Source organism: Littorina saxatilis, linkage group LG10, assembly GCF_037325665.1.
Source record: "Littorina saxatilis isolate snail1 linkage group LG10, US_GU_Lsax_2.0, whole genome shotgun sequence".
Taxonomy (NCBI): Eukaryota; Metazoa; Mollusca; class Gastropoda; order Littorinimorpha; family Littorinidae; genus Littorina; species Littorina saxatilis.
This window is the reverse complement of record NC_090254.1, coordinates 16,201,312-16,225,214: the sequence shown is the minus strand read 5'-3', so window position 1 is coordinate 16,225,214 and position 23,903 is coordinate 16,201,312. Positions and strand designations below refer to the sequence as shown.

Below are 23,903 nucleotides of genomic sequence, written 5' to 3'. Positions count from 1 at the left end.
TGTTGTACGTGTCAGAAAGCAAGAGCAACTTTAATGTGCCCTTTCTTTCTAGGTCTCTTTAAATCCACTGAGTGGGGCCCATACACTTTTAGTCCAAAACATGTCTTCACACACACACACACACACACACACACACACACACACACACACACACACACACACACACACACACACTCGCAAGCACTCACACACTCGCAAGCAAACACACACTAGCAAACACACACACACACACTCTCTTGCAATCGCGCGCACACACAGGTTTTTACACACACACTCTGACAGTTTCACGCAGGCTTAAAACTTACTGCGAGCCTGATCACCATCCTTGTTCTCTTCAAAGTCATCATCATCATCCTCATGTGCTGGAAAAACAATCAAAGGCATTAGCAACCACAGCTTTAACCACTAATAAACAGACAACACCTGAATTTGAAAGAGAAACATTTTGCAAAAGCTAAAACAATATTTAAGGAAAGTACTGACACATATAAACTGTTGAAACTAAAGCGACATGTGACACCGCTGGGATTTGAACCCCAAACCTTCCACATGGAAGGCCGACGTCTTAACCGCTAGGCAAATTGGGTGTCAAATAAAAATATAATTATTTGGTCAAACACTTTATGTCCTGCAAGAACGCACTAGCGTAGAGAAGACTGCAACAGCATCTCCGTAGCAACTTCACAAGACCACATCACAACAGAACTTACCTGAATGACTGAAGTCAGAATCAAAGTCGGACAGGTTCTCTTTCCAAGCCTCCTCGTCGTGGCCGTTCATGGCATCGTTGTAGTTGACCTGCTTACGTATGCGCTTGCCCTTTCCGAGCGTGCGAGCCAGGTCCTCCTGTTGCTGCTCGTAGTGATGACGCAGCAGTTTCTCCCAGTAGGCGGGGTCGGCATGCTCCGCCTCCTGCTTGAGAATCTCTGTTTCTGGCTCATCCTGTGCAAAGAACAGTTTACTGGATTAACGAAGTGTCCTAGTTACTGTTTCAGTGAATAGAGAACAAAAATCCAGGGTATTTGTAAATTAAGGGTGTGTATACCAACATCCAAGTACAATCACTCATTACGTTTGAAGGGGTGAATTTCCCAAAGGGAACACCTCCTCTGTAAAACCTGGGTCTCTTTCACTCCAAAATTCAATAATCACAGATATAAAACAAAATTGGAAAGTTGCATCCGCGTAAAATGAGAAAGCCGCAGAGAAGACCCATTGCTGTACATTGCTTAGCATTCCCCTCCCCTCTCCTCATCCCCTTTCACCACTCAACACACCCATCACAGACATCTCTCACCACACTCATCCCTATGCTCAGCACTAACCAAGTGACTTAACACTCACCTCTTCATCTCCTTCTTTGGTCTGGTAGGTGGCCACCTTGAAGGAGTCCAGGTACTCGTTCATGGCCATGGCCTTCTCCTCCTGGCCCACCTGAGTCCTGTCCAGCAACTGGGCCACCGCTTTGTCGTCGTACACAATGCGATCTTCACCTCCCCCTCCCGCTGTCATCAGAAAATGGAGCATTTTAATAATAATAATAAAAAAAATAATAAATAACTTTTCTATAGCGGGAGTCCCATCAATTTGCTCCAGGCGCTTTACAAATTCATTCTAAAACAAATCAGCACAAATAAAACAAGGATTTTCAGGATCCACCATTAGATTATGAGCGCTTTGAGCAAGGATTAACCCTGCTTACATGCGCTCTCAAAATATTATGTATCATCATTATTATTATCATCATTATTATATGCTTGAGTAAGGATCCGAATGTCACAATTGTGCATAATAAAGACACTGTATTGCAATTGAATTAAAGTTTTTTATAAACATCCTACAAAGACAATAAGCATACAGATTACACACACTTTCTTTCTTTATTTGGTGTTCGTCGTTTTCAACCACGAAGGTTATATCGCGACGGGGAAAGGGGGGAGATGGGATAGAGCCACTTGTTAATTGTTTCTTGTTCACAAAAGCACTAATCAAAAATTTGCTCCAGGGGCTTGCAACGTAGTACAATATATGACCTTACTGGGAGAATGCAAGTTTCCAGTGCAAAGGACTTAACATTTCTTACATACTGCTTGACTAAAATCTTTACAAACATTGACTACATTCTATACAAGAAACACTTAACAAGAGTAAAAGGAGAAACAGAATCCGTCAGTCGCCTCTTACGACATGCTGGGGAGCATCGGGTAAATTCTTCCCCCTAACCCATGGGGGGTGATTACACACACACACTACACCACACACACACACCCTACAAAGACAATCTACCCACCCTCAGCAGCCTCTGCCTTGAAGAGCTCCTCCGTTCCAAACTTGAGGATGTCGTCCATCTCCTTCTTGGACATGGCTGCCCCCTTGTTGCCTAGCCCCGGCCGCACAACCAAGTGGGTCAGCATCATCTTCTTCTTGGCCACCTGCGTGATGCGCTCCTCCACAGAGTTACGCGTCACGAAGCGATAGATCATCACCTTGTTCGCCTGCCCGATGCGGTGAGCTCGGCTGAACGCCTGTTGGGGAAAAGAGAAATCAATAATAATAATAATGATATTTATATGGCGCAAATCCTAAAACAGTTCTAAGCACCTCACAAAAACATACATAAATAAATTATTATGTACACAATTCCAAATCAAATAATAATACACATCAAAATATATACTTATACACTTTACAAATTGACAGTGAACGTACAAATCTGTTGGTGATCCATTGATACACAGTTGAACCTCCTTGTTAAGACTCCCCCATGTTTAAGACCTTGTTTTGTGTACATATGGGCGCTGTGATGAAGCAATGGAGTTTTTGTTCAACCCTGTAATTGTGTCATATCCATCATGGTTCTTTGCCTATATCTGTGATGTTTTTCCTTTTTTTCATCTATATCTGATGGAATAATAGAAAATAAGCCTGAACAATGCTATAAGCTCAACTGAACATCTCTGTACAGAAAAAGTAGCATGGGCAATATCTTCTTCTTCTTGTCGATCACGCACGGGCAATATCTTCTTCTTCTTGTCGATCACGCACGGGCAACATCTTCTTCTTCTTGTCGATCACGCACGGGCAATATCTTCTTCTTCTTGTCGATCACGCACGGGCAACATCTTCTTCTTCTTGTCGATCACGCACGGGCAATATCTTCTTCTTCTTGTCGATCACGCACGGGCAATATCAACCTTGCTGACTGTTAAGCAACAGATCATCACTTATGGGACCCCCCAACGAGACAACTGCATAATTACTCTCGAGTTAAGACTAAGAGCAATTTTTGACATATATACCAGGTTTGAGCTCTATCCCACATCAACCATGACGTGGTCACAGTACTTCTTCTTCTTCTTTCATGGGCTATAACATCCACGTTCACTCATGTTTTTGCACGAGTGGGTTTTTACGTGTATGACCGTTTTTACCCCGCTATTTAGGCAGCCATACGCCGCTTTCGGAGGATGCATGCTTAGTATTTTCGTGTTTCTATAACCCACCGAACTCTGACATGGATCACAGGATCTTTTTCGTGCGCACTTGGTCTTGTGTTTGCGTGTAAACAGTACGTACCTGGATGTCATTGTGAGGGTTCCAGTCCGAGTCGTAGATGACGACGGTATCCGCTGTCGCCAGGTTGATACCAAGACCTCCTGCACGTGTTGACAGCAGGAACACAAACGCTTGTGATTCCTTGGCTGTTTGGGGAAACAAACATTAAAACAGTCATTAAAATATGGACACTTCCAGACATTTCAGTTTGCTAATTACAGCAGGAATGACAGCCACTAGAGAAGTCTCTGCCAAATTCAAAAAAAGAAAACATGTACACAAATTCTGAATTTCCCAACAACAAAATTTCATACCATCTCGATGCAACATTGAACATATAATGACAAAAATAACAACAAATCTTCAGCCGTTAATCAAATACACCTTGCGTTGTCCACCCGAAAGAAAAGACAAATCTTCAGCCACAAAGTAACTGCAGTAGTACTAGCCATGAAAGGACACCCTTGAGATCAGCCACAAAGTAACTGCAGTAGTACCTGCCATGAAAGGACACCCTTGAGATCAGCCACAAAGTAACTGCAGTAGTACCTGCCATGAAAGGACACCCGTGAGACCAGCCAAAAGTGTCCCAAAATAAGAACCGCTCTTTCACGAGAAACATATTTTGGTCAAGTTAATGGACAAAGGGACACTAAAGGGTGCCCTTGAATGGAAGGTGTCCCTTCATGAGAGGGGCCTCTCATCACACACAGGTACCACTGTTTCAAAATCACACAAAAGATACAGAGCCACTTACAGTTGAACCTGTCAATGGCCTCTTGCCTAAGGGAGCCAGTCACACCTCCGTCGATACGTTCATACTTGTACCCCTCTGCTTCCATGAAGTCCTCCAGAATGTCCAACATTCTTGTCATCTGTACAGAAAAAGTAATTGATGGCTTAGTATTTCTCCTGGTGTCCAAGCAGAAACGAGATTCAGAAAAAGAGGTAAAAAAGGAAGAAAACCAATGGAAAACACACGTTTTCAAATTAGCAAAAAGTCAAGATTTTGGGATATGAAGAAGACAGTATGATTGTGCTTATGAAAATAAGTCTTCAATTTGAACAACACAGTATAATCAATCTACACTTTTATCATAATCACAAGAAAAAAAAATTGCTTTAAAACCCCTTTCTTTTCCCTTTAGAGGAACCCCCCTTTTAAGACCTCAAAAAATCTGAGAAAACAAGGTCTTAACAAGAAGGGCAAAGCCCATACGACTCACATGCTTGACCTTCTGCTTTACACATTTTTCCTACCAAAATACATGTGACCTTGACCCAAGGTCATCCAAGGTCATGCAACATAAAGCTGTTAATTCAAGACATAGGAAGTACAATGGTGCTTATTGGCTCTTTCTACCATGAGATATGGTCACTTTTAGTGGTTCACTACCTTATTTTGGTCACATTTCATAAGGGTCAAAGTGACCTTGACCTTGATCATATGGGACCAAATGTGTCTCATGATGAAAGCATAACATGTGCCCCACATAATTTTTAAGTTTGAAACAGTTATCTTCCATAGTTCAGGGTCAAGGTCACTTCAAAATATGTATACAATCCAACTTTGAAGAGCTCCTGTGACCTTGACCTTGAAGCAAGGTAAACCAAACTGGTATCAAAAGATGGGGCTTACTTTGCCCTATATATCATATATAGGTGAGGTATTGAATCTCAAAAACTTCAGAGAAAATGGGAAAAATGTGAAAAATAGCTGGTTTTTAGGCAACATTTATGGCCCCTGCGACCTTGACCTTGAAGCAAGGTCAAGATGCTATGTATGTGTTTTGAGGCCTTGTCATCATACACCATCTTGCCAAATTTGGTACTGATAGACTGAATAGTGTCCAAGAAATATTCAACGTTAAAGTTTTCCGGACGGCCGGACGACTCGGGTGAGTACATAGACTCACTTTTGCTTCGCATGTGAGTCAAAAAGGAGGGAGTCTTAAAATGGGGGTAATTTTACAGAGGTTATGAACAAAAAGTCTGAGAAAACAAGGTCTTAACAAGAAGGGCAAAGCCCATACGACTCACATGCTTGACCTAAACCTAGCAATGACATCATACACTAAGAACTGCTTTACACATTTTTCCTACCAAAATACATGTGACCCAAGGTCAAGGTCATCCAAGGTCATGCAACACAAAGCTGTTAATTCAAGACATAGGAAGTACAATGGTGCTTTTTGGCTCTTTCTACCATGAGATATGGTCACTTTTAGTGGTTCACTACCTTATTTTGGTCACATTTCATAAGGGTCAAAGTGACCTTGACCTTGATCATATGTGACCAAATGTGTCTCATGATGAAAGCATAACATGTGCCCCACATAATTTTAAAGTTTGAAACAGTTATCTTCCATAGTTCAGGGTCAAGGTCACTTCAAAATATGTATACAATCCAACTTTGAAGAGCTCCTGTGACCTTGACCTTGAAGCAAGGTAAACCAAACTGGTATCAAAAGATGGGGTTTACTTTGCCCTATATATCCTATATAGGTGAGGTATTCAATCTCAAAAACTTCAGAGAAAATGGGAAAAATGTGAAAAATAGCTGTTTTTTAGACAACATTTATGGCCCCTGCGACCTTGACCTTGAAGCAAGGTCAAGATGCTATGTATGTTTTTTGGGGCCTTGTCATCATACACCATCTTGCCAAATTTGGTACTGATAGACTGAATAGTGTCCAAGAAATATCCAACGTTAAAGTTTTCCGGACGGACGGACGACTCGGGTGAGTACATAGACTCACTTTTGCTTCGCATGTGAGTCAAAAAGGAGGGAGTCTTAAATGGGGGGTTCCACTGTATAAGCAGTGCACCATGCCAAAGCCTTTGCACTCACCTGAGAGAAAATGAGCACCCTGTGCTCAGTGCCATAGATATGTCTGAGCATCTTGCTCATCAGCTCTAACTTGCCACAGGCCTTGATCAGAGCTGAGCCCTCAAAGCCGTTGTTTGTTGTCCTGGGCGCTTCCTGGGGGACAACAGAAAGAACATGGTAAAGATGTATGCTAACGATGAATAACTCCGAGCCTCATACACAAGACACAGCAGTCAGTACACAGTTGGGTGTTGAAAGGTCAAATTCATTGTGAAAACTGGTAAAATGAAAAAGCATCTGAAATGGTGCACACATTCCAACTAGCCAGAAATTAAGTACTTCTTCTTCTGTGTTCCCAGCCATACTAAATCTTCAATCTGGTCTGTAGGGCAAAGTCCGTAGTGTGCCGCAGCGACGTTGCCGGCCCCCAGAGCTTCTCATCGGCCTCCAAATTCAGTACAATTTGCCACAAACAGAAAGTTAGTTTCAGCTAGCGAAGACCATAATCCATAGCCAGGAAAATAAATAAATAGACTCTCAAGACAGGCAACATTTTCTGAATTTACAGAAAAAAAAGAAGTGAAAGACAGACTAACTAATGATTCTTAACATCCTAACAAGCCTTGCATAATATTTATAAAGCGCACATATCAAGATTTAATTTCTGCTCAAAGCGCTGTACAATCATTGGGGAATAACATTTTTAAAAATAAATAAAAATGTACTAAACATGTGTATGACAAAGGTGGGAGAGGTGTCAGAGTTTACAGCCTACCTGGGCGGCCACAGGGAAGAGGTACGGGTGGTTACAGCATTTTTTCAGGTCCATCATGATGTTCAGCAATGACACCTGGTTGCCTCCCTTGGCGTTCAGGGCATCAAAGTTGCGAGTCAGAATGTACTTGTAGTACTTCCTGCAATTTGAGATCAATCAGCATAAGTAACACCAAATTCAAAGGGAAAAGCCATATTCTGAACATATGATGTAATGGCACATGACGATGAAAAGCTGACTTTCCGTTGGATAGAAGCAAGTGCACAATTCTCTACACACACAATGCCCATCTACTTCATTATTGACTTCATTTACCAGAGTGGTTCAAACTCCATTCTTCTCAAGTGGAGTCAAAACCCTCACTGAAAAAACAAAGACAAAACATCTAATATACTTCAACATGAAGTATGTATGAATGTCTCTCTTTCCTTTAAACAGTATTTTATTCGTAAACAGACACATGATAATATAACAACATCATTTAGAAGGAGCACAACAAGTTTAAAACTTATGGTAAGTGCTCACATAAACATTCCTGAAATTTCATGGCGGATTATGATCAATGCAACACATTTTTTGAAAAAAGAGATGAGACAAAAACAAACAAACAAAAAAAACAAAAAAACAAAATATATATATATATAAAAAAAAAGTAAAAAAAAGTTTTAAAAAAAAAGGGAGAAAAACAGCAAGGAAAACTTAGTTTGAATTATCGAACACAATCTGTGTCAATACCGAAAACGAAAACAATTACAAAACGAGAACGAAAGACACAACAAAATATCAAAAAAAAGATGGGCCCCAAGTAATATATTTAGAAAAACCCACACCAACATCGAACTAAGGTGTCCCAAAGCGGTTAGATTTCTCAATATAGCTTTGGACAGCAACAAAAATAGCACTATTTTCAAATATGGAAATGTTTGAATCACCTGTCAGGAGTGTGTCAATATTAACAAATTCTGGAGCTAATGTACCGATTGTTGCGGTTCTTGCATCATTAAACAGGGGACATGATAGCAAATAGTGATGAACAGTTTCAGCAAAATAATGTCTCTCTTTAAAGGTCCTTGTCTACATTTTTATACCGAAATCGCCATTTGACCATTAAAATGCAGAGACTATTATCTACAAATATCAACAATACACCCCCTTTCGATCAGGAAAAACGAAGCCAGTGTAGCCGTTTAAAAATTCATTGTAGTATTCCAGCGTAGTACTCATAGTAGGATATCCTTATTTGGAAAATACCAAGCGCAAAACTCCTCTCAAATCCCGTGCATTTTGTGCGTTTAAAAAAAAGCGTGGACAGCGCTCCAGTGTCAAACTGTTGCTGCACTTGTTTGGGCGTGGCTTTTAGCATAGTGACATGAATTTGATTGGTCAGTATTTTTAGGCAAAGCACATGTTCTCAGCAAACAGAAAACAAAATATTGGAAGCGTGAGTCACGCTACCCAAAAATAAAATCTTTTTTTACATATATTTATTTTTCTATAACTTTTTTCCCCATGGTTCATTCATCATCTGACATAACTTTTTAGCGAAATCTAACCATAAGATTATTGAACAAGAAGAGCAAACGCTCGATCGAGTCACTTTCGCAGTTCTGAATATTATATGAGGCATCAGATGGACAGGAAGAAATTGCTATTCACAACACAATGAGTCACGTTCACATAAAATTTGAGCCCGGTCACTTTTATAGTTTCCGAGAAAAGCCCAACGTTAAGTTGTGTGTTGCCGAACAGAAAAGGCTAGTTATCTCCCTTGTTTTTCTGATAACGTTCGTAAAAGGCTACAGATGTAAATACTTTGATGTAAAGAATAATCCTACAAAGTTTCAATCACATCCGATGAACTTTGTCAAAGATATAAAATGTCTAATTTTTCCTTTGACGCTGACCTGTGACCTTGAAAAAGGTCAAAGGTCAACAAAACCATCGTTAAAGTGTAGAGGTCATTGGAGGTCACGACTAAACAAAATATGAGCCCGATCGCTTTAATAGTTTCCGAGAAAAGTCCAACGTTAAGGTGGTGTCTACGGCCGGCCGGCCGGCCAGACTAACACTGACCGATTACATAGAGTCACATTTTCTCAAGTGACTCAAAAAAAGCACCTTTTAAGACCCGTTTCCATTTTAAGATTTTCTGCAAACATAAGTCTCGACTCAATACTTCATGACAATTATACAGCTAAACGGGACAAAAAAACAAATCACCAAAACACATTCTAAAGCAATAAATTCAGTATACATACATACATGTAAAATCCCACCCGTGCAAAAACATGAGTCAACGTGGGAGTTTCAGCCCATGAATGAAAAATAAAAAGTCACAGAACAAGTCACAGAACAAGTCACAGAACAAGTCACTCACTTCTGCATGGGGCTCAGTTCCACACGCACGATGAACTCTGACTTGGACGGCATGTTCTTGAGCACGTCGGACTTGAGACGACGCAGGAGATGGGGACCTAGCAGGTCGTGAAGCTTCTTCACCTGGTCTTCTTTGCCGATGTCTGCAAACTCGTTCAGGAAACCTTGCAGGTCACTGGAAGAAAACATAACGTGTATCATTACCAGGTGTTGTTGGCATCATCAAAATGTTCAAAATTACTTAAATTGTTGCCGTCATTTCGTCACAATTGCAAAAGTTGTTCACATTACGGAAGGTGACATAAAAGGCTGCAAACAATTTTTTCTTCAAAAACCTTTTAAAAATGTTGTGATCATTTCGGCCAATTTGCTCAAGCAAAAAAATCCTGACAACATCCATGCACTAAGGTCACTTTGAACCCATGTTTCTAACTAGCAGGACGCGGATCATCATGAATATGATGTTTGACCAAAGTAAGTGACAATCTCATTTCGTAGCACTTCATAGATATTTTCATGGCACAAGGGAAAAGAGCGTTGAAAACTCCACAAATGACTATGAATCATATAACTCCAATCAAATGACTATGAATCATATAACTCCAATCAAATGACTATGACATAATCAACATGTTTGACAAAAGAAAGGGACAATCCCATGTTCTAGCACTTCACAGATACTTTCATGGCACAGGGGACAAAATAACGTCCATCAAACAACTATCCCCAGGAATGGCGCAACACTTACTGGAAGTTTTCAGGAGTGAGGAAGTTGAGAAGATGGAACAGTTCCTCCAAGTTGTTCTGTAAAGGTGTGCCTGTCAACAGCAGCTTGTACCCAATCTTGTAGTTGGTCAAAATTCGGAAAAACTGCAGACAGAAAACAACAAAATCATAAGTAAAGTTACAACTTTAGCACATAACCAGTGAAAAACTGATCTTAATGACGATGAGAGCTTTGTTTGCAGTTAAGATTTACAGTTAATGATTTGCTTTAACTCATCGGCTAGAGACAGTAATGCACTGTGGGTCCTTACTTTTGAGTTTTATATCGGGTGCTTTCAGAATAGAGACAGGAACCTTTCAATCACCTGTGTCATACATTTCTGTCAGCAAGATTTTCTGCCCTTCGCTTTGCATCTTGTTTCCTGTTTCAAGACCACACTCATAACTCATTGTCTCCCAGGTACGGATATATCCGTACCCACTCATATGGCTCTATCTGACCAGGTACCGATATATCCACTCAGACTGTAAGCTTCAGTCGCTTCCTGTAACGTCGATCTAACGCCTGCATTCCAGCGTGTTGATACAGTTACTACACAGATACTACAATTCTGAGTGACCTGCTGCAGTACAGCTGGTCTCGGCTAAAAAAAAAGGTCAACATAGGTGTGGTAGAAAGTGTTAGGACAGCCTTATTTAAGACTTCCTCCCTTTTCAGACTCGGATTTCGGGCGGGGACGTAGCTCAGTCGGTAGCGCGCTGGATTTGTATCCAGTTGGCCAGTCAACTTTGTGTGCAGACTCTCCTCAGTGTCCGAACACCCCCGTGTGTACACGCAAGCACAAGACCAAGTGCGCACGAAAAAGATCCTGTAATCCATGTCAGAGTTCGGTGGGTTATAGAAACACGAAAATACCCAGCATGCTTCCTCCAAAAACGGCGTATGACTGCCTAAATGGCGGGGTAAAAAACGGTCATACATGTAAACTTCCACTCGTGCGACCGGGGTCACTTCCCGTGTGCGTGCGTCTTTCCTGATCGAAAGGGGGTGTATTGTTGATAATTGTAGATGATAGACTCTGCATTTTAATGGTCAAATGGCGATTTCGGTATAACAAGAAGAGCAAACGCTCGATCGAGTCACTTTCGCAGTTCTGAATATTATATGAGGCATCAGATGGACAGGAAGAAATTGCTATTCACAACACAATGAGTCACGTTCACATAAAATTTGAGCCCGGTCACTTTTATAGTTTCCGAGAAAAGCCCAACGTTAAGTTGTGTGTTGCCGAACAGAAAAGGCTAGTTATCTCCCTTGTTTTTCTGATAACGTTCGTAAAAGGCTACAGATGTAAATACTTTGATGTAAAGAATAATCCTACAAAGTTTCAATCACATCCGATGAACTTTGTCAAAGATATAAAATGTCTAATTTTTCCTTTGACGCTGACCTGTGACCTTGAAAAAGGTCAACGAAACCATCGTTAAAGTGTAGAGGTCATTGGAGGTCACGACTAAACAAAATATGAGCCCGATCGCTTTGATAGTTTCCGAGAAAAGTCCAACGTTAAGGTGGTGTCTACGGACGGCCGGCCGGCCGGACGGCCGGACAGACTAACACTGACCGATTACATAGAGTCACATTTTCTCAAGTGACTCAAAAATGTAAACAAGGACCTTTAACCCACCAGGAGCAGCCGGCCGGGATTTGAACCCTTGGCCTTCCGCCATTGCGCCCGTCGTGTTACTGGTTCGGTTAACAGTATTCATTTTTGAAATGATCTGTACTTTTGAGACTTCTGCAATGTTCGGATTTGTCAGATTTGTTGAGGTCTTGACAGTGGTTCTATCCTTATCAAGGACATGGGGTGACAGTGGTTCTATCCTTATCAAGGACATGGGGTGACAGTGGTTGTATCCTTATCTAGGACATGGGGTGACAGTGAAAAAACAAAACACCACACACACACACAAAACAACGTTCCAGCAACACTTACTTTTGACTGGTTGTTCTTCAGCCGATGCGCCTCGTCAACCACCAGGACTGCCCAATCCACCGAACCCAACATGGCCGAGTCGATGCTGACCAGCTCATAGGACGTGAGCAGCACGTGGAACTTGACGTTGCAGCCTTGTTTCATCTTGGAGGCCTTGGCCCCTCCGCGCACCGCTCCTTCCTCAAAGGAGAGTTCATGCTCGCGAATGACAATGCGACTGTCCTTGTCGCCGACGTAAGTGACGACGTAGAGATCCGGCGCCCAAAGCTCAAACTCTCGCTCCCAGTTGATGATAGTGGAGAGAGGGGCGCTCACCAGGAAGGGGCCTTTGCAGTGACCCTGCGTGACACAAAACGCTCATTCATAACAGATACAGTGGAAGCCCCTTCTGAGGCCCCCCCCCCAATTTAAGACTTTGCTTTTGGAGATTTTCTGTTCAGGCGCTTTGTAAATTTACCTCAATTTTGCGACTCCCTCCTGATTTTCTCAGATTTTTGAAGGCCTTAAAAGGGAGGTTCCACTGTAACGCTACATTATGATGAAAAATATTGCACTGGGCACAAACGTCCATATTAAACACACTGTTTACACTTTTAGAGCAATCAAAGAATAGATCAATCATATCATTCACTGGACGAAGGAGGAAGAAGAAAAAGGATGAGTTGCAGAACAAAAAAGACAAGAATATTGACCACAAATCAGCAGTATCTAAAGCACCGCAAGAAACATGCAGCGGGGACGATCACTTCACTGTAAACTAACTCCAAGCATCCTTCAATCAACACTTACTTTTGACTGTTGTTCTTCAGCCAATGAGCTGTCAGCAAGATATAAGGCCCAAAAAAAAAATAGGTCTGTTTACGGTAACCCGACCGACCCTAGGTTTTTCGCGCGACCCTAGACTTTTTTTTGGCATTTGGGGGAAAAAAAAAAAAAAAAAATCTTGTTTTTTTGGCAAAATAACGTAAAAATATGTTTTTTTGGAAAAAAATAAATTTAAAAAAAATAAAAATTCCCGACCTACCGACCCTATTTTTTTGGCCTATGTTACCGAAAACAGACCTTTTTTTTTTTTGGCCTAACTACACTGGACATCAACGTACCTCTTTGTACAGGGAATACAGGAAAACGATGGTCTGGATGGTCTTCCCCAGTCCCATCTCGTCAGCGAGAATGGTGTCTGTACCGTTGGCCCAAGAGAAGCGCAGCCAGTTGAGGCCTTCCAGCTGATAGGGGTGGAGGCTGCACCCTGTCTCGTCCAGGTACACAGGCTGCTTTTCCAGCTTCTTACGCAGCTGTCAGGGAAAGAGAGGCACAGCTTTACTCCTGCTTTTTAGACTCTCTTTTTCAAAACTCCTAATACATTACTCTCTTGAGATTGTTTGCCCCATCTTATGAAAACATGAGAAAACAAGGAAATTGTGCTTCATGAATTCCTACAAATCTGAATTCTGAAGACATGCTTCTTGCTGAAAATTAGAACAACAACACTGATAAAACTTTATTACGAAATAAGAGTCATTAAGACCCAGTACACTTGCAATGCCTCTGCTTAAGATTTGTTCTCAGTTCGCGTGAGTGCGTGCGTGTGTGTGCAAGTCTATGTACATTTATGCAGGTTATACACTACTCACAAAAAGTTAAGGATCACTATGAGAAAACAGGTGCTCAATAAAATCAGTTCGCTACTGTTATTTATTTCTCAGTCAAAATAAATTGTTATGAATTCTTGTTCAGCTGTAAGTGGGCGATGTTGTGTTAGTGGCAAAATTGCACTGGATTCTCTACTACTGAGCTTGGTAGCAAAAGAAAAAGCGGAAACTTGCGAAAAAGGACCTTGTTTTGGACCGTTCAGCCCGAACGCATTGCACAAGCCACATGGAAAAACCATTATGCACCTGCAAGAACTGCTGTTTATGTGTGAGATGCTGTCACTTGCTTGGCTTTTTGAAAAGACATACCACCAGTATTAGGCATTATCTGACAATGCCTCCACGACGAAAATTGAACGAGTTTGAGAGGGGACGAGCTGTTGCATGGTTCCAAGATGGTGTCCCCAAGCGAGAAGTGGCCAGGCGACTTCACGTGTCCATCTCGGTCATTGTCAGACTGATTCAACGTTTCACAGCCACTGGGAGGGTCCAGGAAAGACGCAGACCTGGGCGACCAAAGAAGACAACTCCACGTGAAGATCGTCTCATTGAACGACTAGCCTTGCAAACAAGAACAGCCTCTTCCAGCATTATTCGAAGGCAGCTGAGGGTGGCTACTAACACCAACATCAGCCAGCAGACCGTACGGAATCGCCTTCGAGGGTTTAACCTCCGTTCTCGTTTCCCAGCTGGGCGCCCACGCTTAACTCCAGCCCATAGGGCAGCACGCCGCGCCTTCTGCAGACGTCACGTGAGGTGGGCATGTCAGCAATGGTCCCAGGTCCTGTTCAGCGATGAATCACGCTTCACCCTGAACCACAACGACGACCGAATGAGGGTCTGGAGGCGCCAAGGGGAACGCTACATTGACGCCACTGTCCAAGAAAAGGTGGCCTTTGGTGGAGGTTCTGTAATGGTCTGGGGGGCCTTCAGCCTTCACCACAGAACACCCTTGTTTCATGTACAGGGTAACCTGACTGGCCTCCGATACCGGGATGAGATCCTTCGACCGCTGGCTGTGTCTGCACTGCAGCAGATGGGACCGCAGGCTGTCTACCAGGATGACAACGCTCGCCCCCACAGGGCAAGGGTGGTCAACGACTTCCTGCAGCAGTCTGGAGTCAACAGAATGGAGTGGCCAGCATGCAGTCCCGATCTCAACCCGATTGAGAACCTCTGGGATGAGTTGGATCGCAAAGTGAGGAGCAACCACCCCCCTCCCAGGGATGTCCAGCACCTCTACCGGATGCTGCAGGCTGAGTGGCAGGCGCTTCCACAGAGGATCTTCACCACCCTGGTCAACTCTATGAGGACTCGCTGCGTCGAGTGCCAGAACAGCCAGGGCGGTTACACGCATTACTGAACTTTTGGGAGCATCTGAATGCCATGTCTTGTGATTTCAACGACTTTGTGAAATTAAATTTCGATACGTACACACTTTGATAAAAAGTACAGACCAAACGATTGCTCTAAATTGAAGGAAATGTTGTATCCTTATCACTAAAGCATTGAATTAAACGTTTGCCAAATACCAACGCATTGGCTTTCTTATTTGGAAAGTTATGAATTTGTGTGCAAGTGATCCTTAACTTTTTGTGAGTAGCTTATATTGATAGCTATGCTTGTGCCTCAAAATATCCTGGAAGCAAACGTCCATATTTCCGTTGGAACACCAACACCACTCACAAGAAACAATAATTAAAACTTGACTAAATGTAAAAAAAAAAAAACTTACATCCGTAGTAGGATGAGCTGGCGGCAATTTACTGGCCACCTCTTCCTCCCGCTCCTTCTCCCGCTTTCTCTCCTTCTTGTCCTTCTTTCCCTTCTTGCCTTTGGTGGCCTTCTCCTGACTGTCCCCTTGGCCGTACATGATCATTCTGTGGAGGAGCAACCATCCATACATTTCACACATTGTACCATTGCTGGAAAACTCAGGTTGCTTCCTCCAAATGGAAAGATAGCAGCACAAACATTAAGCCTACTTGGGTGTGTAGGGTGTTAATGCAACACCTGTACTGGCAAAATGATGGAGGTCTTTTATGCATCACAGCGGGGACAAGGGGGTTGGAACATGAATACAATCTCGGAGTCATCACATAAAGTTGAGCTGTGTCCGTCTCAGCCTGGACTCGAACCTCTGATGCATGGATCACAAATCCAGTGCTCTACCCACTGAGCTATCAGTTTCCCTTTCATTGCGTAATACACAAACTCCAGAAATAACTCAGATTGTATTGGTTGTGAAAGAGTGAATGCTCTGGCTTCTCGTGAGGCAAGCTTTAGGCCAAAAAAAAAAAGTCTGTTTCTGGTAACATGGCTAAAAAAAAAATAGGTAGGGATTTTTTTTTTTAAATTTTTTTTTTTACCCCAAATGTAGACCAATAAAACTAACTTTAAAAATCGCGCAAAGAGACATTATTCACTATACAGAGAGACAAGACACTCAACACATTTACAAATCGTCAGCGGACTTTCGTTTTCACACGTTTTTGTTGTTCATTTTCTCACCCTGTCCTTTACCACCAAAAAAAAAAAAAAAAAAAATTGAGTTTGGAAAAAAAAAAGTTTAGGGTCGGCGCCAAAATTTAGGGTCGGTCGGGTGACCAGAAACAGACAATTTTTTTTTTGTTGGCCTTATACAAATGCTGCTTGACATTGTGTTTTAGACACACCCCTCGCTAGTGATTGGCTGATAATGTCATGTTTGACGCAATTAAAGCAAGAGTATTCACTCATTCACAACCCATACAAACCCAAAAGATTTATTTCCAAGCGCGTTCTATTCTATCATCAGACACTTTTATATACGGATGGTGTTGAAACAAGCATTCAAAAGTGAGATGCTTTTTCTTCCCTTGATAAACCTCAGTTCACTATTTTCTAGATCACCACTGGTATTGTTCTCTCTCTAGGTTTCTTCATTATCTTACAAAACACCCTTTTTAAAGCAGAAACAAAATGAAGACAATACCTGAGGTTTTCGTAGTTCTCAATAAAATGCTTGATGTCAGCGATGCCGCTGTCTTCTTTCTCCCAAGTGGCCTGGTCATACGACAGGTCTCGCCACTTGCACAGGTACCATAGGGTCCCATCCTTTTGCTTCCTGAAACGAAAAACAAAACAAAAAGGGAAGTTATATTATCCCTTTGTCCATTCCCTACTTATCCAATTTTTCTTTTCAATCCTTCTATCCACAATGATTCTCACGCCTTGGAACCCCTGAAGAAACTTGGCGTATTTTCAGAAAAAATGAGTGTACTCCATACAGCATTCAAATATCCAAAATACTGGGTCGACTTCAGGATGCGCTTGTGAAGAAAAGTAGTCCAGGAATTGTTCTGATCGTATTTTTAGACAATCAAGCAAACAAAATACGGCGAAATCATATGGGTTCCCAGGTCTGGATTCTGTACAAATAGAATAATTCAGCCCAGAGATGGGAAGGAGGATCAACTTTCTTTCTTTCTTTATTTGGTGTTTAACGTTTTCAACCACGAAGGTTATATCGCGACGGGGAAAGGGGGGAGATGGGATAGAGCCACTTGTTAATTGTTTCTTGTTCACAAAAGCACTAATCAAAAAATTGCTCCAGGGGCTTGCAACGTAGTACAATATATGACCTTACTGGGAGGATGCAAGTTTCCAGTACAAAGGACTTAACATTTCTTACATACTGCTTGACTAAAATCTTTACAAATATTGACTATATTCTATACAAGAAACACTTAACAAGGGTAAAAGGAGAAACAGAATCCGTTAGTCGCCTCTTACGACATGCTGGGGAGCATCGGGTAAATTGTTCCCCCTAACCCGCGGGGGGAGAGGATCAACTGCCCAACGTACCCAGTGAATGTGAACACAGCCTTTAACTTTGACACCTAGCAGTCAGGTGTTTTATCGCAGAAATGGATTCATATATAAACTAAAGGTCATGAACTAAACTCCCATCACTGTAACATCAGGGTCCGGTAATATGTAGCTAGTCATCGGTCGGCTGACCGTGAAACTGACGGTGGGTCGACGTTGAACCGCAAAAGTCAGTAATATGAGCGCGAACAACTGCCGGTCCAACTGAAAACAGTCGCCCGACTGCGGTTGGGCTTACAGGCACCTTTTTCGGTCGATCGACCGCAGTGTCTCTACTTGTTTTAACTTTCTGAGCGTGTTTTTAATCCAAACATATCATATCTATATGTTTTTAGAATCAGGAACCGACAAGGAATAAGATGAAAGTGTTTTTAAATTGATTCCGATAATTTTATTTTGATAATAATTTTTTTATATTTAATTTTCAGAGCTTGTTTTTATACTGTTCAAAAAAAGAAACGCATAGCTTGTAATATTTGGTTAATTTAGTTATATGGCTACAAGGATATCCACCAAACTGCAGAAAATGTTTATCTGGTCGTCGACCTTTCGTCCATTGCCACAAGTGAGCTCTGCACGTGACGCATGCGTTATCAGTGGCTACAATGTCAAAATTGCTCATTTGGCATGACCACTCGTCATGCTTCAGTGTAATCTCGTGAAACTCGGGGAATATTGAGCTCTCACCATGTCTTCCAAAACCCATAAAAGCGGATTGTTCGCCACAAAGAAATCAGACGACAATTCAGCGACGAAAGATGGCCCGATTGAGCAGAGAAGACCGCCAAATTGCATTGGGTCGTTTACAAGCAGGCCAAAGTCAAAGTGCAATCGCCAGGCACTTCCACGTGTCCCAGAGCACCATCAGTAGACTGTGGGTCAGGTTTCAAGCCACTGGCTCCGTTGCTGACTTGCCACGAGCGGGAAGACCAAGGGCGACAACTGCTGCTCTTGACCGCTTCATACGGCTCCGCCACCTCCGGAATCGTTTCCTGTCGGCCTCATCTTCTGTCCAGGCTCTCCCCGGGCCACACCGATTATCGGACCAGACCGTGCGGAACCGCCTGCATGAAGCTGGTTTGAGAGCTCGCAGACCTCACAGAGGAGCTGTCCTCACCCGCCGCCATCGCCAGAACCGAGTGCAGTGGGGCAACCAGCACCTTCGCTGGACCGTCCGGAATCACTGGAGACACGTGTGGTTCAGCGACGAGTCCTACTTCCTGCTCCAGCGACATGATGGTCGGAGGAGGGTCTACCGGAGAGTAAACGAACGTTACGCGCCCAACTGTGTGGATGAGGCACCCGTTCATGGTGGTGGAGGCGTCATGGTGTGGGGGGCGATCAATACCGCTGGAAGGAGCACCCTGGTGCACGTCCAAGGGCGCATAACTGCCCAGCGATACGTGGAGGAAATTCTGCGCCCACACGCCCTTCCTCTTCTGGCTGACCAGGATGCCATATTCCAGCAGGACAACGCTCGCCCGCACACAGCACGACTCACCACCCAGTTCCTCACCGACCACCATGTCCAGGTGCTTCCCTGGCCATCCATGTCGCCAGACATGAACCCGATAGAACACCTCTGGGATGAATTGGACAGACGTGTGCGCAGGCGAGAAGAAGCGCCGGCAAATCACCGCGATCTATTGCAGGCACTTAAGGAGGAGTGGGACACCATCCCACAGCAAGATATCCGGCATCTGATCCAGTCCATGCCCAGAAGGTGCCGGGCAGTTGTTGCTGCTCAAGGCAGTCACACCCCCGACTGACTTGACAGCCTCGGCACCCAATCGTATTGATTGACTGATTGATTTGAAGATGCAAATGAACTGTGTGTGCATTCAACTGTGTCCATACCAAATTTCAAACAAATAATCTAAATATTGGATTTTCTGTTAATTTTTTCGAAAAATAAAACAAATTTGGCAAGTAGCAACTATGCGTTTCTTTTTTTGAACAGTATAATTCAAATATAACATATTTATATGTTTTTGGAATCAGCAAATGATGGAGAATAAGATGAACGTAAATTTGGATCGTTTTATAAAAACAATATTTTTTTTACATTTTTCAGATTTTTAATGATCAAATTTTCTCACCCTGTCCTTTACCACCCAAAAAAAATTAAAAAAATTTGAGTTTGGAAAAAAAAAGTTTAGGGTCGGCGCCGAAATTTAGATACCGGTACCGCCAAAACAGGACCGATGTTTACATCGGAAGTTGTAATGTTCTAAAAATACCACTGAGCGGCTGACTGTCTAGTCAGCCGACTGTCAGTGCTACCGCGCTGCACATATTACCCGTCAAAACACGGCCGGTCAGCAGACTGCAGTCAACTGACTTGACAGTCAGTCGACTGTGGTTGCTCGACCGTCCAAAATACGCTGTTCATATTACCGGCCCCTGAACTAAAAACAAGTCTCACATTTTTCAAAAGGATCCTCACGACTTCTTTTTCTTATTCTTCTAAAGGAAGTATTTCAATCTGAGCTAATCATCAGCAGTGCTGTCCGAACACACACACACCGACACACACAGAACTCAACGTACAGCTTGTTTTTTATGAAGCGATCGATGTACAGCCAATCAGGGCGCACGCTGTAACGATGAAACCGGTCCTTAGCGTTGTGGGGGTCCTCACACACACACACACACACACACAGAAGTCAACATACCTGTGGTCGATGAAGCGATCGATGCACAGCCACTCAGGGAGCACGCCGTAACGATAATACCAGTCTTTAACATTGTGGGGGTCCTCACACACACACACACACACACACACACACACACACTCACACACACACACACCTGTGGTTGATGATGCGATGGAGGCACAGCCATTCAGGGTGCACGCCGTAACGGTAACACCGGTTTTCCAGGTTTTGGGGGTCAACACACACACACACACACACACGAGTCTACGTATGGGGGTCCTCACACATTCACACACACACACACACACCTGTGGTTGATGGTGCGATGGATGCACAGTCACTCAGGGCCCACGCCGTAACGATAATACCGGTCCTCCAGGTTGTGGGGTTCAAAACACACACACACACCTGTGGTTATGATGCGATGGATGCACAGTCACTCAGGGCCCACGCCGTAACGGTAACACCAGTCCTCCAGGTTGTGGGGTTCAAAACACACACACACACAGAAGTCAACATACCTGTGGTTGATGATGCGATGAATGCACAGCCACTCAGGGCGCACGCCGTAACGGTAAAACCGATCCTCCAGGTTGTGGGGGTCCTCCTCATTCATCTTGTCCTTGTAGCTGCTGCCGTCCTCCAGAGGCGGGGGCTCGTCCATGTCAACACGTCGGATGTAGTTACGAAACATGGCCGGGTGGTACACATCAAGCTGAAATCAGAGAAAAAATATTGAAATCTATTTTATATAAAGAAAATTGAGGATGAAAGTTGCTCTTTCATTTCAATGCTTATTATTCTCTCAGGTGCCAGGAGAATGGTTTCGAATAACTCTCACTTAGTCTATTACACGTGTCGTATGCATTTAGATCGCTTACTTCCCTTGGTTTATCAGATCTCTGAAAAAATGGTTTTATCGGCAAAGTCTTGAATTAACCCCTGTAATGTGACATCCCGCATTAAAAGAAGAGAAACCGTTTGAGTTTCACTCAGTGGTGGGACGGTGAAGCTCACACAGCGCTATATCAGGTTACTGTCGTCTCTTTTTCTTCTGCCTTCATAGGATGCAACTCCCATGCTCTCGTTTTTGGCACGATAGGGCTTTTACGTGTATGCCTGTTGTTTTTTCTCCGTATCACATAGGCAGTCACAATCTGTTTTCGGGGGAGCTGATGGTCCGAGTTTGGTTCTGTTTTATGTTAGAAAAAGAAACAAGCCATCATATCGTTTCTTCCTGATTGGAGTTACTTACTTACTTACTGCCTGTTATGCCGGTTGGCATGATTGGAGTTAGTCCTATTTTTAATGTTTTTTCCCTTTTGATTTTATCCTGATCCACATACATTACACTCAGCTTGGTTCCTTTATAGAAGTCAGCAACCGTATGTGCTCAGCTGAGTTTCAGACATTCAGGCTTCTGTAGAGAATTTGTACTGACAGAACCTTCTTTCCTTAAAATACTCACAGAAAGCTCACTGATCCATTCACAATGCCAGAAGGACATCTCTTTCCACTTGACAAAGAACTCACGAAGTGGAGGCCTCTGAAAAGAAAAACAATAGTGTTGCTGAAGTTACAAATGCTGTCATTTAGGTACACTATACCTGCTGAAGATTGCAGAGATAAAAACAATGACAACAACAAAAACACAACAAATAAAAAATAAAGCATGAAAGTACATACTCCAAAATCTTGCGGGTTCTCACTCAGCTACCTTGACAGTTAAGTTTAATCAGACACAAACACACACACATATTAGTAAACTTCAGAGCGGTTACTGAGAAACTGTTAAATTCACCCTGTCCTTTCCCTCGAAGAACAGTCCCAATGGACATTTTAAACATCATGCGGAGCATAAAAAACATAAAATAACAGCAACCATTTTAGGTAAGTTCTTTATCAAATTTTTGTCAGCCTGGCGCTGACTTTATCAGGATTGTAAGGATAAGTTCAGAATGATGGCACGTGATGTACAGTGTTGATATAACGTCATTTTCTGCAGAGCATTCTTATTATTATTCTTCTTCGTTCATGGGCTTAGACTCCCACGTTCACTCATTGTAATGAATGGCGGTTATGGTGTTTATAGTGAAGGGATATAACTAGTGCTTTTTGTAATACAAAGAGGTTGTCAGGAGTGGTTTAACTTTGAGAGTGGAAACTTTTAACAGTTCAGTAAAATTCCATGGTTAGCTACGGACGGTCAAACTGGGTTCGCGGCACGTGAATTTACAACTGTGCGAGTTGTTCACGTTATAATCGCAACCGCCTGATTTTGTGAGTTGTGATTGTAAACTGCCTGACAATTGAAAGTCATTCGACCTGGGCTCTCGGATGAGAAAACCTGCTCTTGGTTTTGATGTCAACTTTGCAAGAAAACATTTGATCTTGATGTCAACCTTGGAACCGGGAAACATTGCCGGGATGACTTGGACTTTTGTATGGGTGCCGCCATATTGGAAGATGAGGCCGCCCCAGTCTGACTTGTGCGGGGTGGTGCCAGAGTGGCGAGGGTGCGATGGAGGCCGTAAGGTTGAAGGCTAGCTACATCGTCACCTTTACATAACGTAAAAGTTATGTTTTGTTTATTTGCTTTCTTGTCCTTGTAAATATGTTATGACGTTGACAATGAATGAGTGAGTTTCACAAGGTCGTGGACAATGAATGAATGAGTTTCAAAAGGTCATGAATTGATTATTGTAAGCAAGGAAAGATTTGAGAATTTGAGGAATGAGTTGATAATTGCTATGTCAGAAAGAAACCAATTTGTATGTTCTAATTAAACCATTGGCTATTGTTTGGAAAGAATGAGTTGGTGAAAGACTACAAATTCTTCTAATCTTCTCTCTGCTTTCCTAAACTTCTGAGCGGGAGTCAGATGATTGACTGTGTGTGTGTGTGTGCACATATAAAGAATCTGGAAGGAGATTAATAAGGATAACTACGGATCTTCTTTATTTCAAATCTCTTACATTGGCGAGCTTGCGGTTGTATTAATTGAAAATTTTTTGAAGATTAATTATTTTTTTTGGTGCGTTCCCTTGAGTGCAGTTAGGCTTATTTTATATTATTGACTTGTAGTGCTGAAGTGTTGTTTGGTTTTGCGCAGATGCTGATGCATGCAGTCTGGGGGATGGACATCCTTGTCATCTGCCTGTGAAGGGAGTTCCTTGGTCTGTGGACGGATGCATCCTGTGCCTGACTGAACGACATATTTTGGACAGGAGTGAGTCATTTGTCATTTGCTTATCTGACACTCAAGTTAACATTCTATATATTTTTGAGGGTAATTTGTTTCTCTGAGTGTTGGTTCTTGCTTGTGAGTAGGTTATTTTTTCCCCCCTACTTTACATGAAGCGCCCTGTAGGTTAGTTTTACCTACAAGTGAATAATACATGACACATCATTTTTCCCTTTTACGTGTACACAGTTTGTAAATAGTTGTGGGTCAGCAATGCCTTG

General features: G+C 42.7%; 1 protein-coding gene across 7 annotated transcripts in view; it reads right to left on the bottom strand.

Annotated features, from left to right (window-relative positions):
- The window catches only part of LOC138978279 (chromodomain-helicase-DNA-binding protein 4-like), a 76,673-nt gene that overhangs the window by 33,046 nt on the left and 19,724 nt on the right, over nt 1-23,903 (bottom strand). For all 7 annotated transcript variants that reach the window (XM_070350956.1, XM_070350950.1, XM_070350953.1 and 4 more), the window contains 16 exons: nt 21,907-21,984; nt 20,960-21,153; nt 16,886-17,017; nt 15,647-15,791; nt 13,363-13,554; nt 12,260-12,598; nt 10,285-10,406; nt 9,538-9,711; nt 7,161-7,299; nt 6,407-6,538; nt 4,313-4,430; nt 3,577-3,701; nt 2,291-2,525; nt 1,345-1,505; nt 711-942; nt 306-362 (listed from right to left, as the gene is read on the bottom strand). In XM_070350956.1, the coding sequence (XP_070207057.1) occupies nt 306-362; nt 711-942; nt 1,345-1,505; nt 2,291-2,525; nt 3,577-3,701; nt 4,313-4,430; nt 6,407-6,538; nt 7,161-7,299; nt 9,538-9,711; nt 10,285-10,406; nt 12,260-12,598; nt 13,363-13,554; nt 15,647-15,791; nt 16,886-17,017; nt 20,960-21,153; nt 21,907-21,984 (2,575 nt within the window). The remainder of the gene's footprint in view (nt 1-305; nt 363-710; nt 943-1,344; nt 1,506-2,290; nt 2,526-3,576; nt 3,702-4,312; nt 4,431-6,406; nt 6,539-7,160; nt 7,300-9,537; nt 9,712-10,284; nt 10,407-12,259; nt 12,599-13,362; nt 13,555-15,646; nt 15,792-16,885; nt 17,018-20,959; nt 21,154-21,906; nt 21,985-23,903) is intronic.